Here is a 17,943-nt window from a genome sequence, read left to right as displayed (position 1 = left end):
CACTATTAATTTCAGTCACTAAATTAACTTTCAATTTTCTGGTTTTATTAATTCTATTGCTAAATTAAGTCAGAGTGTAGCAAAATTTATTACTTCTGACAAACTTTCAGTTTTTCACACTGCACATGTCAACGTTCAGTTGCCACGCTTCTAGTGCTAATTATATGTGTAATAACCTTTCTTTTTCAGTTACTATAGTAATTGTCCATAGGACCGGCGACCGTAATTTCCTCCAAATCTCAAATATCTAATTACCGCTAGTTAATTGTTAATGTAACGGCCGCACATTTACTTTCTTTGTTAACTTTACCCCTTTTCAAAATTAATTTCCACCAGTTTCATTTGTATTTTTCCTTTCATTTAGATGTAACCCTTTCCTCCCTCTTTAGCGACAGATTAACTTCGGTGACGATTGCTTTTCCCAAATTTCCATTAGGTACATGCGGTATAATTTTTCACTGTCATTAAGGTCGATAAGTGAGGGGGAGGTTACAAGATTAGGAAGGAGGTTGTTAGTTTGGAATCCATAGGGCATCTGGAAAGGTAGTGTTCGATAGCAGTAAGGCCATTGGCATTAGGAATGTTAGTGTACACAGAGGTGGCATCAATAGTGACAAGAAGGGCACCGTGTGGTGAAGGGACAGGAACTGTGGAGAGTCGGTCGAGGAAATGGTTGGTATCTTTTATACAGGAGGATAGATTCTGGGTAATAGGTTGAAGGTGTTGGTCTACGAGAGCAGAGATTCTCTCTGTGGGGGCACAGTAACCAGCCACAATGGGGCGTCCTGGGTGGTTGGTTTTATAGGCTTTATCAAACATGTAGAAGGTGGGATTGCGGGGAGTGGTAGGGGTAAGTAGAGAGATGGACTCTGGGGAGAGGTTCTGGGATGAGCCTAAGGATTTGAGTAGTGACTGGAGATCCTGTTGGCTTACTGGTATGGGATCACTGTGGCATGGTTTGGAGGTGAAAGTATCTGACAGCTGATGGAGTCCTTCTGTCACATAATCCTTGTGGTTCGTGGAGACTTTGTCTGCAGGTAGGATTTTAAGGTCGGGGTCAGGTTTTAGATGGTGGACTGCTGTTCTTTCTGTGGATGAAGGTAGACTGCTTGTTGAGGGATTTGGGGAATGACAGTGAGGCAAGGTTTGAGGTTAAGAAATTCTGGAAAGTTAACAGGATGGTTTGGAGGCAGTATGCTCTGACCTTCGTCAACAGTATGTAGTGGGGTGCTGGGTCATATGCTTTCTGGGAATGTAGGTCTACGAAATCTGCTGTTGATCTTCATCGACAGTTCACAGTATATCATGTGCGAAAAGGAAAAGCTGAATTTTGCTCAAGTGGTGCTCCCTAAATCCATGCTGATTTGTGGACAGAAGCTTTTCTGTCTCAAGAAAATCTGTTATGTTCAAACTTGGAATATGCTCAAGAACTCTGCAGCAAAATATTGGCCTGTAATTTTGCAGGTCCATTCTTTTACCCCTCTGAGAGACAAGAGTCACCTGCACTTTTTCCTAGTCTTTTGGGACCGTGCACTGGTTAAGAGATTAATGATAAGTGTAAGGAAAATAAGGGGCAATGCCATATGTTACTGTTGGATGCAGAACCAAACTGAGATTCCATCCGAACTCGGTGACTAATTTGTTTTCAACTTTTTCAGCTGCTTCTCTATACTAGTTATGCCAATTACTGCGTTCTCCCTGAGAGTCTGTGAGATGGCCAAATGACAGAATGTCTGTATGATTTTCTTGCATAATGATTTCCTAAGTGTGAAATTTAAAACCTCAGAAAACATCAGCTTTCCTTTTTCTGTCTTCTACTGCCACACCATAATCGTGAATGAGGATCTTGCTAGAAACCTTAAACCCACTCAGTGATTTTATGAAGGACCAGAATATATATATATTCCATGTCCTGTTAATGCAGTATGGTTCCATAATGATCAATAAAATAGTGGGAAAAGTTTAGTGTTATATGTTTAAATGTTTAGATCCAGATAATTTTCTGATTTTATGTTTAGTAGTTATTAGGTTCTATAGTCAGTGAGAACAGAGATGATTACTTAGAAAGTTGTAGATAAACAATTATTTTTATATCTCTATGCTAAATTATGGTTTAATTAATGATGACATTTAATCATCAGTTGCAGTGTGTGGATGGAATTTTTCAATTAATAATAGTAAACTGATAATAGGTCATAAATAAAATTATTTAATTTTTCCTTATTTACAGTTCTATCTATACATTCTAACAGTGTATAATAAAATGATAACTGATGAAATGAAATATTAAAATATTATAAGTAAAAAAAAAAACAAACTACAAGTAGCATATAAAATTTTTCTACCAAACTGTCATAAGGTACAACCACTTTTAAACATGGAAATTAAACAGTGTTATTGAATATACAAAATCACTGAAAGAACATCAGCCAACTAATTATTAGTATCAACAGTCTCCACAAAAATCATTAATTAACACAACCGACAGCTACAAAAAAAAAAAGTACTTGTTTAATATGGGAAATACTTGTAATTCACACAGCCACAAAAAAATAGTTCCAACAAATCTTATTTCTTATCTTTATTCTGATTAATATCAATGCATTTCATGTAGATAACAGGTTCACAGTCCATGTCGTCAGTCTTCAAGGGCGTTAATTTGCTATCACAAGCACTAGGCAGGCGTTAAGAGGAACTGTAATGATTACCAGAGCTAAATGAAGCACTAGGTCCCTCTCAGAAATTTCTTTGGAGTCACACTGCACTCAATATCAGAGGCGCTCCACTTCAATACACTCCACGTTTTCATTAAAGTGAACTGCGGATTTACGTCGCTCAGACTCAGCATGAGCTTCATCTCCATCAAGGCTGTCTGAACTTTCTGATCTTCTTGGTGTTCCAGATGCTTCCTCATCATTATAGTCATCTGGACCTCCTCGAATGGTCATGGATCTCTTCCTTGACCAATCATCTTCTGAATCTGGTGCCAGTACTCCATTGCTGAAAAGTAAATTAAAGTAGTCATATGAGCCTCCTCGAAAGGTAATTGGCCGTAACAGGAAACATTATACAGTTTCTAGAATTTAATAACACAAAATTGAAAGATTCTGATTTATGTCTTCTACGGAACAGTAAGAAAGACAAGGATGGTTTCTTAGTAGTTGGTTCATTTAGAATTTATGCATTGTTCTTCAACAATTCTCAGGTGTTGACAGGACAAGGTATAATGTAACATATGTATCTGTTGATTTTAATTCCTAAATATATTTGTCTTGTACTTAGCTCTGTAACTGTTGCTCCATTATATTAAGACTAAAAAAGATCATTAGAAATTTTGTGGATTGTTATTAACAAAAAGTGAAATTAACTGCTGTAGCACAGAAAAATTAAACAGTGAATTACTGCCAAAAATTTTAATAACGCATTATTTAATAGTAACCCCTAATTATGAACTGAGGAGAAACATTATATGGAATTCAAAAACAGCAAGTAAAAAGGGAAAAAATTCTAAGCACAGCTACAACCCCATATTCATGTAAAATTTATGGTTGAATAAGGTAGGAATTGGTGATTGCAAATTATTCAGCAAATTTCAATCCCTTTTGCACACACTGATGCCAAAAAATTGATGTTGATGTTAAAATAGAGTGCTATGAAAAAAATTTTAAGTATAAATATGAAACTGAAAGTAATTATATGTGAGCAAATACATTAGAAAAGTATGTAATAAAAGTAAAAGAGGATTTAAGAGAAACAAATGTTGTCAAAATCACTTGAGAGGAATGTAGGATATCGTGGGTGATAAAAAAGGTAACATCCATAATTAGTCCATTCCAAATGGTTGCCAATTGTTTATGTTTAATGTAAATGTTATTTCTCATTTGCATTTGACTGAAAGATATTTGTAGTGTGTTCTTAAAAGCAGCAACTTTTTTTTTTACTTCAGCCTCTGATACTATTGTAGAGAAGGCAGTTTGTAGTGGCATGGAAACTAATTCAAAGAGCAACTACTGCATTGTTTAAATTATATCTTATACTGAATAGCTATTGTGGACTGTGGTCACAATATATACTCTGATAGTTAGCTGATGGCATTAAGACAAAGGTGCCACACGTGTACACAAGTGTCGGGTACGAAGACAACCTCATTACCCATACATCTCTTACTGTGGTGCCACAGATAATGAAGTCATATATCATTGGTACTAACCTGGAGAAAGTCTTACTGATCAAAGTGTGTGAGCTGAACATGTATAAAATCATACACGTCTAGGCGCTCATGTCATCTGAATAGATACACTAACAAAATTGTGCAGAAGAATAGAACATTATTGACTAAATCTGTCATAGCTCTATGACTTACACATGGTGAACTGTATGTATTTACAACATATGATGAATTTTTAACAAAAAGACATGTGCTATAGAAAGAGTTTTCAGTGTTTCTCATGGGGCCATGTGATGTAGTAGTATGAACACATGGGTATTCTGGGATTATTTGTAGCAGCACTTCTGCCACTTATCAGTAGAGTGGGCATACTTACTGGCATTGTGTAACATTGTAAAATAAAATTGTTACATATTATTCTATGTAATGATTACTTATCTGTTAAATGTTATATGGCAAATTTAACTTTTCACCTTCAAGTGTAACATTATAAGGAATATAATGAGGACAGGCAACCATTCACTTACAGATCAATGACACATCACATAAACACACTTACACCTACACATCTTCCAACAGAATTTGAATACTGTAATACATATTTGTGGTCTTCCAAAAGCTGATTCTCCTGACTTGCATCTCTCAGCACCATTTATAACTACTATGCTCTGTAAATAGACCAATACAAATAATGGGCAATGTACTCATATGACTACTGCCTTTACTGCATTATTGGGACTTCATCATGATTTTTGACAATAATATGAAAAATTGATAGCAGCAAAGAGTGCAGATTGGAGAAAAATCTGTATTTTTTTAATATCATGATGTAAGTTGTGTTCTGGCTAAGGAATGTTTGTGGATTGTAACATCTCTAACACTCAGATATCAATCAGAAATAAATAGTAGTTTGTTAATATTTACAATTGAGCCATTAATTCTTGGCAACTGTTTGGAGGGCAACACATATTGACATTAACTTTCTGGCTAAGAAAATCACAAGTAAAGTAACATCTCTGAAAATGTTACACATTTCACTTGAAGGAATGAGACTGAAGTAATATCTAAGTCATGTAAGAATAGGGGGAGCGAGTCTACTGTGGTTCTGATGAAGTAGTGATCCCTGAATTCAGTAGGACATACCTCTGACAATACTCTGCATATAGTGTTTCCTACAACAAAGGAACTGTGATGATGAAAATTAAAATATGAAGAACTCCAGAATATCTATACAGTTATGCTACTTTTACTGCTGCTTTCCCCAAGATAATTTGTGACAGAGTTAGCCCTCTTAACCACAACGACTGCAATCTTTGAATAAAAAAACTGTGACCAGTAGTTGAAAGAAAGCACAGGCCACACTTCTATATAAGAAGGGTAATACATAAACCTACTGTCCAATATCTTTCATATTGATCTACTGCAATATCTTTAACCACATTCTTGTGACAAAGACGATGATCTCCCTTTAACAAACAAAGATACAACCAATGTTGGTCATACACAGCTCAACTTTCACTCATATAACTTTGATCAAAGCAGGAATCCTCAGCCTTGAGGACATTAGAAGCCAAAATGTAGTTTTAACGTTCAGCAACTATTGGTTATGAGTATTAGTAAATTACACCTTGTTTTTATGGCATTTTTATACACTGCAAAATTACAAAATTCACAATATGTCATAAAAGTAGACGATTTCATATTATTGCACTAAAAACTGCTAATTCTGGATTATGTTTTTCGCAAAATTTTCCTGCCCCTAGCCAATTTGTGTAGTTAGCACTGTAGTCATACAGTATTTGGACGTCTCTATAAGCTTATTCCATTTATAGTACTTAATCCTCTTTATTTCTTCCATACTTACCCAAGTGTCCAATCTTTCTTTTTGTAATTATTGGTGTCATCATACAGATATGGGTGTCTCTGTTAGTTTATTCCATTTACAGTAGCTAATATTTCAAAAATGTCCAGAAATGTTGCTTTATAAAGTGTGTTTCACCACCAGAAACAATGAAATTAACAGGAGATATCAAGTAACTACTTTCCAGAATATAACTCAATGAAAAGATTAATATATGACTCACTGCAATAATGTGCTAAAGTAGTTCCATAAACAAAATTTGTGCAATATGTCTAAGATATATTTGTACAGTTTGCCAGTTATTCTGTGACATTTTGGCAAGGTGCTTCACATCTTCAGAGTGAACTGGCCAACAACAGTGTTCTGTCATGTGGGGTTGCATAAAACAATAAAAGAGGGTTGCTACAAAATCTTCAGCAAATGGTTTGAATAGATGCATCATTACATAGCACATGAAGATTAGAGTATACTGAAAAGATGTAGAAGTATAATTTTCAAAAGACAATAAATGATTTGCAAAACTTTCAGAGTGACCCTTATACTGACAAAACTACAGTTGTCTCAAGAAGTTGACGTAGTTCTTAACATGACTATGACCTCTGTCAAAGTTGTGTATATACAGAAAATGTCAATCATGTCAGAGTTTGGATTTAATCCTAACCTATAAGTCCCCATAACCTCAAATATCAGTTGACATGTCAGAGGAAGGTAGTATTAGACTGTGGTTTTCAATGAAACTTCACTTTAATGCTTGAATTAGTGTCTACTTCACTGTGAAATCTCTGGAAGGAAATCTCCAGCTATCCATTAAAAGTGACATAATTTTTTGGGAAGCACAAATAATTTTACAGTACCTGTTTTCATTTGTTATCATGTCATTCTCAACAGTCACTTCATTTACTGGTTCTATTATTTCACTAACTGTTGATACATTAGGTTCAACAGTTGTAGTTATTTGTGGACTGAAACAAAAAAGATAAACATAGGTGTCAGCTTTGCTATTAGATATGTATATCCATACATATGTACATTCATACATGCATACTGGTGGTTGATTTATGAATAGAAGAAAGGCTTTTTTACAAACTTGACTGGACATTAAACTCTAATCTTCCTTCATTCCTTTTGACAAAGTATAGTCAGTCTGACTTGCTTTGTTAATTTCCATTGTATGTTTACAAAACCACTGCAAATAATGGTTGCCTTATTTACAAGGCCCTATGTGAGATGAGAAATATATGACTAGAAAGTGAAAACACCATCACTATTGGTATTGAAGTTGTTTTAAAGTAGAAAAGACATTTTCGAGAGCACAAACCAGTGAATTAATAGTCAAGTACAAACCAGATCACAGTAAATTTATTTTTTTCTTGTTGGTACTATATTTATGTTAATTTCAATCATTTATTATCTACAGATTACAATAATTTTAATGTTAATGTTAATTACAATCATTTATCATCTACAAATTCTACCGGATACTAGAATTACTTTCTTCCTTTCTTTCCAGTTCCTTTTGTCCAGCCAATACTGGGTTGGGAGTGGTATGGTTTCTTTTCCAATGTCATGGAGAACCAACCATAGCCTATTATTTTGATGGGTCACCACTATCAAAGGTATCTTAAAGCTGTTGCCAGCTTGTCCACCCCCCCTCCCCTTTGCTCCTTCCACCAACACCCCACCCTGGGAAGGGACCCATGTACCCCTTCTGCTTGCACCTAGTGTAATCACATAATCAATAGGGCTGTTTTGTCTGAGAAGGACCCAAATATTTTTATTTTAAGAGTTTGCAATGCAACTCATTTAATATGTCATGAAAAATACTTTTTGTTGTTTGATTGTATGTCACATTGAAGAAGAGCAGCATTTTTACATTTTTTTTCAACTTGTTTTGGCCACCTGTGCACTGCAGTTCTTGAGTTTTTGCTGTACAGCTGTGGTCTTAGTAAAATTGAACAGGTGTTAGTACCTTGAGTTTTTCTGTTAACCCAGTATTTCTTCATTTTCGTGCTAAGCTCCACTGTGAATTCTCCAGAACAGTTCCTGGTCTCATGGTAGTTCACTTCTACAAGGGATATTAGGAAGGTCTGGTTTTGATAGGTAAATTGTAGTAACCCCTGGTAGTTATTATGTCTTGCTACATAAGAAGCTCTGTAAGGTCTTTCTCTATTTGCTTCTTTCACAATGATCCAATGGTTTTACTGTTGTTGCCTTTTTTTGCAGATCTTATAGTGTAGGCTATGGGGGTCCATTCTGTACAGGTGCCCATAGGAAGTTAATCATCTTCTGCTGATGGTGCTGATGAGGTTTTCTTGGTGTTGGATCTCCCATCTAGTAGGAACCTTCGTCCCATTATCTTTTGCAGGAAAGTTTTCTTTTAATTTATTTTGATTATTAATTTTTTAATAATACTAACAAAGAGGATTAATTTTACTTTATGGCTTGCATAGCAAAGAAAATTATAGATATTTTGTAGTCCCTTGTGGGATTTTATTTCTAGTTTCAACTAGCTACAACATTTTGAGTCTCAATATAGTATTTATTAAAAAAAAAACACAGCCATATGTGTACAGTTTGTAGTGCTGAAAAAGCTGAGGTTCATATCTGGTTCTTTTAAACATTCCCAAAAATACAATGAGCAGATAGTCAATGGTTATGTCAAAGATAAGTGATTACTAAATCCATTAGTATTTTACAACTCAGGAAAAATGTAGTCAAAAGAGAAACTGGATACAAATTATTATTACACTCTCTCATCAGCATTTTAAATGTATGGAGGTAGGTGGGTATCTCTCTAATGTATGAAACTAGTTACGCACATTATACACACATCAAAAAAAGTCCTGCATCACCTCAGTTACAAGGGTTCCGGAACCCGTATAGAAAATTGGAATGGAGGCCATGTGGTGGTCCAGACTGCTGTATACACCGGTACCTCTAATACCCAGTACCACGTCCTCTTGCATTGATGCATGCCTGTATTCATTGTGGCTTACTATCCACAATTTCATCAAGTCACTGTTGGTACAGATTGTCCCACTCCTCAATGGCGATTTGGCATAGATCTTTGAGTGGTTGGTGGGTCACGTCATCCATAATCTATCCCAGGCATGACATCTTGGATATTCGGGAATCCAGCCGGATGTTCACGTCGTTCTCGCACGATATTTCAACAGCGTACCTCGCTGTCTTTTTCAGGTGCTACTTGAGACTGGTCCTTGGGTCGATTGAGTACAGTATTTATGCCTGGGAGGAGCTGGGCGTTCCCTAATCGGACCGCACCGAGTCGAGTGTTCCATCTGTGGTCCGCGCCCGCCAGACGCGGCTACATTGTCCCTCTCTGGTCGCCGGTGTTCCCTCCGCCGTCCGCGCCCGGCCTGGCCGTCTTCTGAAGTCGAGGTCATGATCTGGGGTGTGTCAGATCTGGTCTCTAATGTCCAACACCTTGTCTCACGGCTGTTCCCTCGGTCTCCACTTGTATTTCTTGCAGAATCCCGGAGTGTCCTGCATTGAGTTTTCACAAGCTCAAGCGCAGGATTCCAGGCAGTGCTGATTTGGTATCCCGAGTCACGGTTGATTAGATTGTCTGTGACCTTAATCTCAATTGCTTCTTTAGTTACACTGTGCAAAATCGTGAGGTCTGGGTCAAATCTTGGTGTCATTGTAATCCATTAAATGACCAAGTTCCAGACAATGCTCTGCTATGGCTGATTTAGTTGCCTGCCTGAGTCTGGTAAGTCTCTGGTGTTCTTTACACCTGATGTCCACAGTTCTGGTGGTCTGGCCAATGTATGACATCCCACACTGGCATGGTATGTTGTAAATACCTGGCTTGCGTAGCCCCAGGTCATCTTTTACATTCCCCAGCATAGCCCCAATTTTGTTGGGTGGGCAAAATATGCTCTTGATGTCATATTTCTGGAGAATCCTGCTGATCTTGGTAGAGATAGGTCCGGCATATTTGCAAGTATGCCCTCTTCTTTGCCTCTTCTGGTTCTTCTTCTGGATCCTTTGGCCGGTTGGCAGGTTGAAGTGCCTTCTGGATATCTCTAGAGGAGTACCCATTCCTGCTGAACACTGATTGTAAGTGTTCTATTTCTGTGGCCTGACTATCAGGATCTGACAGAGTTTGTGCTCTGTGGACCAGTGTTTTGAGCACTCCATTCTTCTATGCCAGATGGTGGCAACTGCTGGCTTGAAGGTATAAGTCAGTGTGCGTAGGTTTGCGGTACACACTGTGCCCAAATGTGCCATCTGCCTTTCTCTTCACCAGAACATCCAAGAATGGAAGTATTCCATCCTTCTCCATTTCCATTGTTAACTTGATGTTCAGATGGCAAGAGTTCAGATGTAGCAGGAACTCATCTAACTTCCCTCTACCATGGGGCCAGATGACAAAGGTGTCACCCACATACCTAAAAAAGCACTTGGTTTGATATGTGGCTGAAGATAGTGCTTCCTCTTCCAACCTTTCCATAAATAGATTGGCCACCACTGGTGATAGAGGGCTGCCCATTGCCACCCCTTCTGTTTGTTCATAAAATTGACCCCCATATAGGAAGTACGTCAATGTCAGTACATGCATGAAGAGGTCAAGGAGAGCCCCATCGAACTTCTCTCCAGTAAGCTCAAGTGACTCCTTCAGTGGTACACGTGTAAAGAAAGACACCACATCGAAACTAACCATGATGTCTGTGTGTGTGATGTGTTGCTGGCCCATTCGTTGTAGGAAATCCTCTGAGTTCCGGATGTGATGTGCATTTTTACCCACATGTGGTGTCAACATCTTCTTCAGGTATTTCGCAGTAGGGTAAGTTGCTGCACCAATATTGCTGACAATAGGTCGCAGTGGAACCCCATCCTTGTGAATTTTTGGGAGTCCATAAAGTCTGGGTGGTGTTGGCGCTTTGGGACGCAGCTTCTTGATGATTTGTTCAGGCAGGCCTGTCTCCTTCAACAGAGCCCTGGTCTTTTTGTCCACTTTCTCTGTAGGGTCGCTAGCTATTGACCTGTCTGCAGGATCCTCCAGAAGTTGTTGCACCTTTCTGTCATATTCTGTTTTTTGTAGGATGACTGTGGAGTTCCCCTTGTCTGCGGGCAGCACCACAATGCTGTCATCCTCCCGGAGTCGCCTCAGTGCCACCCTTTCATCACCTGAAATGTTGGATTTCAGGTCAATAGCTAGCGACCTTACAGAGAAAGTGGACAAAGAGACCAGGGCTCTGTTGAAGGAGACAGGATTGCCTGAACAAGTCATCAAGAAGCTGCGTCCCAAAGTGCCAACACCACCTAGACTTTATGGACTCCCAAAAATTCACAAGGATGGGGTTCCACTGCGACCTATTGTTAGCAATATTGGTGCAGCAACTTACCCTACTGCGAAATACCTGAAGAAGATGTTGACACCACATGTGGGTAAATGTGCCCATCACATCCGGAACTCAGAGGATTTCCTACAACGAATGGGCCAGCAACACATCACACACACAGACATCATGGTTAGTTTCGATGTGGTGTCTCTCTTTACACGTGTACCACTGAAGGAGTCACTTGAGCTTATTGGAGAGAAGTTCGATGGGGCTCTCCTTGACCTGTTCAGGCATGTACTGACATTAATGTACTTCCTATATGGGGGTCAATTTTATGAACAAACAGAAGGGGTGGCAATGGGCAGCCCTCTATCACCAGTGGTGGCCAACCTATTTATGGAAAGGTTTGAAGAGGAAGCACTATCTTCAGCCACATATCAACCCAAGTGCTTTTTTAGGTATGTGGATGATACCTTTGTCATCTGGCCCCATGGTAGAGTGAAGTTAGATGAGTTCCTGCTACATCTGAACTCTTGCCATCCGAACATCAAGTTCACAATGGAAATGGAGAAGGATGGAATACTTCCATTCTTGGATGTTCTGGTGAAGAGAAAGGGAGATGGCACATTTGGGCACAGTGTGTACCGCAAACCTATGCACACTGACTTATACCTTCAAGCCAGCAGTTGCCACCATCCGGCACAGAAGAATGGAGTGCTCAAAACACTGGTCCACAGAGCACAAACTCTGTCAGATCCTGATAGTCTGGCCACAGAAATAGAACACTTACAATCAGTGTTCAGCAGGAATGGGTACTCCTCTAGAGATATCCAGAAGGCACTTCAACCTGCCAACCGGCCAAAGGATCCAGAAGAAGAACCAGAAGAGGCAAAGAAGAGGGCATACTTGCCATATGCCGGACCTATCTCTACCAAGATCAGCAGGATTCTCCAGAAATATGACATCAAGAGCATATTTTGCCCACCCACCAAAATTGGGGCTATGCTGGGAATGTAAAAGATGACCTGGGGCTACGCAAGCCAGGTATTTACAACATACCATGCCAGTGTGGGATGTCATACATTGGCCAGACCACCAGAATTGTGGACATCAGGTGTAAAGAACACCAGAGACTTACCAGACTCAGGCAGGCAACTAAATCAGCCATAGCAGAGCATTGTCTGGAACTTGGTCATTTAATGGATTACAATGACACCAAGATTGTGACACAGACCTCAAGATTTTGGGACAGTGTCATTAAAGAAGCAATTGAGATTAAGGTCACAGACAATCTAATCAACCGTGACTCGGGATACCAAATCAGCACTGCCTGGAATCCTGCGCTTGAGCTTGTGGAAACTCAATGCAGGACACTCCGGGATTCTGCAAGAAATACAAGTGGAGACCGAGGGAACAGCCGTGAGACAAGGTGTTGGACATTAGAGAGCAGATCTGACACACCCCAGATCATGACCTCGACTTCAGAAGACGGCCAGGCCGGGCGCAGACGGTGGAGGGAACACCGGCGACCAGAGAGGGACAATGTAGCCGCGTCTGGCGGGCGCGGACCACAGATGGAACACTCGACTTGGCGCGGACTGATTAGGGAACGCCCAGCTCCTCCCAGGCATAAATACTGGACTCGATCGACCCAAGGACCAGTCTCAGGTAGCACCTGAAAAAGACTGCGAGGTACGCTGTTGAAATATCGTGCGAGAACGACGCGAATTTCCGACTGGATTTATCGAATATCCAAGATGTCAACATATCGCCGGGAAAGCATGAAGAATTATATCCCAGGCATGTTTGATAGGGTTCATGTCTGGAGAGAATGCTTGCCACTCTAGTCGAGTGATTTCATTATCCTGAAGCAAGTCATTCACAAGATATGCACAATGGGGGTGTGAATTGTTGTCCACAAAGACGAAACCCTCACCTTGTGCTGCCGATATGGTTGCATTATTGGTCGGAGGGTGGCATTCACATACCGTACAGTCATTACGGCGCCTTCCATGACCACTAGTAGCGTATGTTAGTCCCACATAATGTCGCCCCAAAACAGCAGGGCTCCACCTTGCTGCACTCGCTGGACAGTGTGTCTAAGATGTTCAGTCTGGCCAGATTGTCTCCAAACAAGTCTCCTACGATTGTCTGATTGAAGGCATATGTGACACTCATCGGTGAATAGAATAATTATTTAATATAATAGAAAGCAGAAATCACTTTATAAAAAAATAAGGAAACTTCTCCCAGCTAAAAGTCATGATAGTTTTGGTACAATCTGCCATCAGAATGATTCAGGAGAGCACTACTAGCATGCATGTGATTCTGTTTATGGAGAATTGCCTTAGAAATCTAACAAATTAGAAGATATATCAGGTGTTACGACATTTTGCATTTTCAGAAACGAAATCAGCCTCCTTGCCTCCCAGATCTCACCAGTAGTGGGCACATCAGTGATATTATATTTGTAAGCATGTATAACTGAATATTCATAACTGACAACTACATGCAATGACAGTACCATGGGGAAAAAAAACCTCCAGGCTTCATCAACAAAACTTCCTTTTTTAAAAATTTGTAATGTATTAAAGTGTCAAACCATTCTGATATGCTTTTGAAATTTCATATTCACAACTGAGGTTTTCTTTGAAACAACGCAATTTTAGAATGTAGCGGATAAGAACACTTGCTGTAAATAATAAACAGTAATGTAAACAATGTACTCACATTTGTGATTCTAAAGGACTGTCTTTATCTGCATCAGATTCAAACTTAGTGTAATCATCTGTCTGCTTATGAACTCCCAGTCTTGGCCTGTGAACATAAATGAGATTTAGTCTGTGTACACATTGTCAACAAGTAGACTATTCTATACAACTATACTGTGTTTCATAACAGAGCTGCTCATTACACAAGACAGAGCTGGTCAATACACAACTGTAGCAGTCAGTGGGGGAAAAGTGGGAGCTTGGACTACACAGTGGCAGCAATAATAATACATTTCGTCTTTTCCATTGGAGTGTATGAAGCTCGTTAAATAAGAAAGGTGTTTCTACAGATGGGCTATACATAAGAAAACATCATTTTGACGTCACAGTAATTGAACAAATGCACTTAGACTGATAGAAATTAGTATCAGATTACTGTTGATATACTATATATTATAAAGAAAGGAGGATGGACTGTATACTTAACCAGTGAATGGTCGAGGCCACAGACATCAATGAATCATATACTGGAGTTCCTTGAGTGCCTTACATCACTTCAGTAACAGGCTTGGAAACATGTGAGATAGCAGGTCTGATTTTGTACGGCCTCCCAAACGTTTCAAACTTCGTACATCAATTAGAGGGGGCACTGATGAGAGTTAGTAGAAACAATTAGGAGATTTCAACTTTGATTTATTCTCGGATGGTTGTGATCAAGGGCACTCACAGTTATTGATACTGAAAGATGGTTAGACCTTCCTAACTGCCTTTTTTCTGCTTTATTTATTTAGTCAGGTAGACACATACAATTAGGATACTTTCTTTAGTTTAGGAAGGGTATATGGTCAGTGAGGGTTGGCAGTGGTTGTGACACTGAATTTAATGGTAGCTAGCTGCAAGAAGATATTAGAGGTGGTGAGGCTGTGCACTTGTATTGTTGGACAGCCTATCTGTGGCAAGGGGGGTTTATTGGCCAGTGTGGAGAACACAGTGTGTTGTGAGAGCAGGCATTGACAGAGTGAAGGGAGACTCCAGCTGGTGCTTTTGCACAGCAGAAGCCAAAGTAGAGGACACGGCCCAAACCATGGGGGTCCACTGGCCATAGGAAGTAGCAAACCCAGAGTGGCCAAGGCATATTGTCGCAGAGGTTCGAGACAGAACTTTTTACGACTGCTTTCACCGACGTGCACCTGACCGAGGCTCCGAGGAAAAGTGCCCTCTGCCATTTCTGCGAGGGTCCTCGTGCTGTTTCCTGGGAACCTTAGCATAAGATTGATATCAGTTAGGCCAAAATGGAGCAGCACCGCAGGACACCTGACACTGTGTCTTCACGAGGCCTCGTAGGCACGCAAGTCACACTGTTTCCCACACATGCAAATGGTCCGCCACCGTAGGTGAGTGGATAGATTTTCTCCACTCAGGGACTGGGTACTTGTGTCGTCTTGATCATCCTTATTTCATGCTCATCAACGTGCAAGTCGCTGAAGTGGTGCCACCTCAAAAAACTTGCACCAGGCGATCAGGTCTACTCGCCAGGAGGCCCTCGCCGCACGACATTTGGTTCAACTGAATAGTGTGCTGATTGGGGTGCTGACTGTGACATCACAAAACGTAACAGTGAACACATGTTTGTTGCCTTGAAATGCGTTGCGACTGGAGGAACAGTTTTTTTCCCATCTTGTGGAGGGAGCCTTTATGGTACAGAGGGTGATGTGCATCTGCCAGAGGAGAGTGCTACCAGTTTCAATTGGTGATTTTCAGGTTTTAGGTGCATACTCCATGTACAGTACTTTTGGGGAATTGCATGAAATGTGAGGATGTGAGGACATGGCATGCAGGACGCATCATTTGAGATTTCTGCATGTGCATGGTGAGTATTTCACAACACTGGTACTAAGAAACTTTATAGTGAATTTCACTCTCTGCACCATACATTCACAGCAGCAACAGTCACAGTCCAATTTTTACCACTATCAGTATCAAACATATAGTTAGTCAGGTCACATTATTTATTTAAAAATCAGAACTGGTGTCAATTTCCCATCACAGTTCAACTTTGTTAACTGCACATCAGTACACTTCATTTTATGAACACAAGCATAACATAATTGATGTGTTATGTTGAGCTATGTTCCTTACTGTTAATGTCTTTTGGAAATAAATCTGACTTCTGTTTGTTTTTCAGGTATTCATGATTTCTTGATCACCTTTATTAGTTTTATTTGACTATGTGAGGAGTAATAGGAGAAATATTGGAATAAAATACATTATCCCATCTTCAGTTTCATTATACAGGAAAAATGTCTTCTCATTTGCCTCAAATTTCCATTCACAGTAGTGTAAATGAAGGGTGTTACTTTGCCTTGGACATATTCAGATGCAGAAGTTCACCAGCAGTGCCCACATCCTTGCCCACCATACAGGACATTATTGTAATGTCCAACTTTGGTTTGATCACCACAGAAACATTCATAGTAGGAGACGAAGGACAGAGATTGATAATTTGTTTCTAAATCCAACTTTATTTCGTAAATCAGACTTGAGTCCCATAATGACCACAACAGCCAAATGGGATAGCTGTTTCCCTTGATTGTGTGACACTTCCACTGCTTGTTTTCTTTTCTGAAGAAATGACTTTATGATATCAAGAGCAGTTCCTCTAATTCCATAGTGGTGTAGCTTCATTATTAATATGTGGTGGTTGACAAGATCAAAAGTTTTAGATAAGTCACAAAAAACACCAACCGGGATTTCGCCTTGATCTAGACCTGCAGAGATTATATTAATATGTTCAAATGCAGCTGACACTGTAAATTTTTCATTCTGGAACCCAAACTGTCTATCATTCATGATACAGTTTTTATAAAAAAATTATGATACAGTTTTTATAAAAAAATTATTTGTTTGAATTCTTACCACCACACAGCCTTTGGCATTCAGACCACTTTTGAGCTTTACATGTTATGAGAATACAGGATGTTTGTGCTAGCAGTCAACACATGTATTTCTGTGGGTACTTTGGCAGATGTGTAGTTTTTGCATTGTGTAAATGGAGTTAGCTGAAGCAAATAATATTCACCACATGTTTCATGCAGCACTCAGTTTCACGGAAAATGTCCGCTTGTGTCTTTGTAAAGATAAAATTTATAAAGTGTGGCTTCAAGTGCATATTCAGTAAAGCTGTCTCTAATTAGTATAGTGCTACATTTAGCTAAATAATATATACTAACAGGAAAAACAAAACGCGATGAATGAGCAGAACTCCACTCATTATACTGTTGCATGATAACGGCACACAGTGAGCACAGCATGGGCTGACACATAAGAAGAGGAAAGCGCAAGTTGAACAAGAAAGACATGATGAATAATGTTAACTAATATTTTGATGTCTGTTGTTATTGACCGTGTTAGAGAGTGAATGAGAGTCTGCATTGTTGACACAGTACTCATACATAGCAGTGCAATTTCACTTTCAGTAAATTTTTGTAGAACAGCCTGCTCTTTCAATTGCTGTATGCACTACCCAATCACTACTGGAGCACTACTTTTTCTTCACACTTTGCTTTCCTTGTTAATGCATACCATTACATGAGATATCACACTAGACTAATGTTGGATCCTGCTATGAAATGAGCACATAACACTCCACTTTAAAATGCATTTTTTTTATAGTGGGTGTTTCTTTTTAGCTAACTCATTGCACACACTACAAAAATGCTCCTGAGAACTCCTAGTAGAGAAACATCTGATAAATAAAATAATCTAGAAGTAGTTTTATGTGAATGTTGTGTCACTATGAATCTTTGGTTGTTGGTATACTTCATAGAAGCTTTCTGCAGTGGGAGCTTCTACTAACTTATGTATGACTAATTCTGTATTCTTGAAACATCTCTT

At 39.3% G+C, this 17,943-nt stretch overlaps 1 protein-coding gene across 18 annotated transcripts in view; it reads right to left on the bottom strand.

Moving 5' to 3' along the window:
• Positions 1–2,186: 2,186 nt before the first annotated feature.
• The window catches only part of LOC126284515 (mucin-17-like), a 321,811-nt gene continuing 306,054 nt past the window's right edge, over positions 2,187–17,943 (bottom strand). For all 18 annotated transcript variants that reach the window (XM_049983502.1, XM_049983491.1, XM_049983495.1 and 15 more), the window contains 3 exons: positions 14,069–14,155; positions 6,884–6,991; positions 2,187–3,000 (listed from right to left, as the gene is read on the bottom strand). In XM_049983502.1, the coding sequence (XP_049839459.1) occupies positions 2,772–3,000; positions 6,884–6,991; positions 14,069–14,155 (424 nt within the window). In that variant the 3' untranslated portion in view covers positions 2,187–2,771. The remainder of the gene's footprint in view (positions 3,001–6,883; positions 6,992–14,068; positions 14,156–17,943) is intronic.

The sequence above is a fragment of the Schistocerca gregaria genome, chromosome 8 (assembly GCF_023897955.1).
Source record: "Schistocerca gregaria isolate iqSchGreg1 chromosome 8, iqSchGreg1.2, whole genome shotgun sequence".
Lineage (NCBI taxonomy): Eukaryota > Metazoa > Arthropoda > Insecta > Orthoptera > Acrididae > Schistocerca > Schistocerca gregaria.
This window is presented reverse-complemented; position numbering and strand designations above follow the sequence as displayed.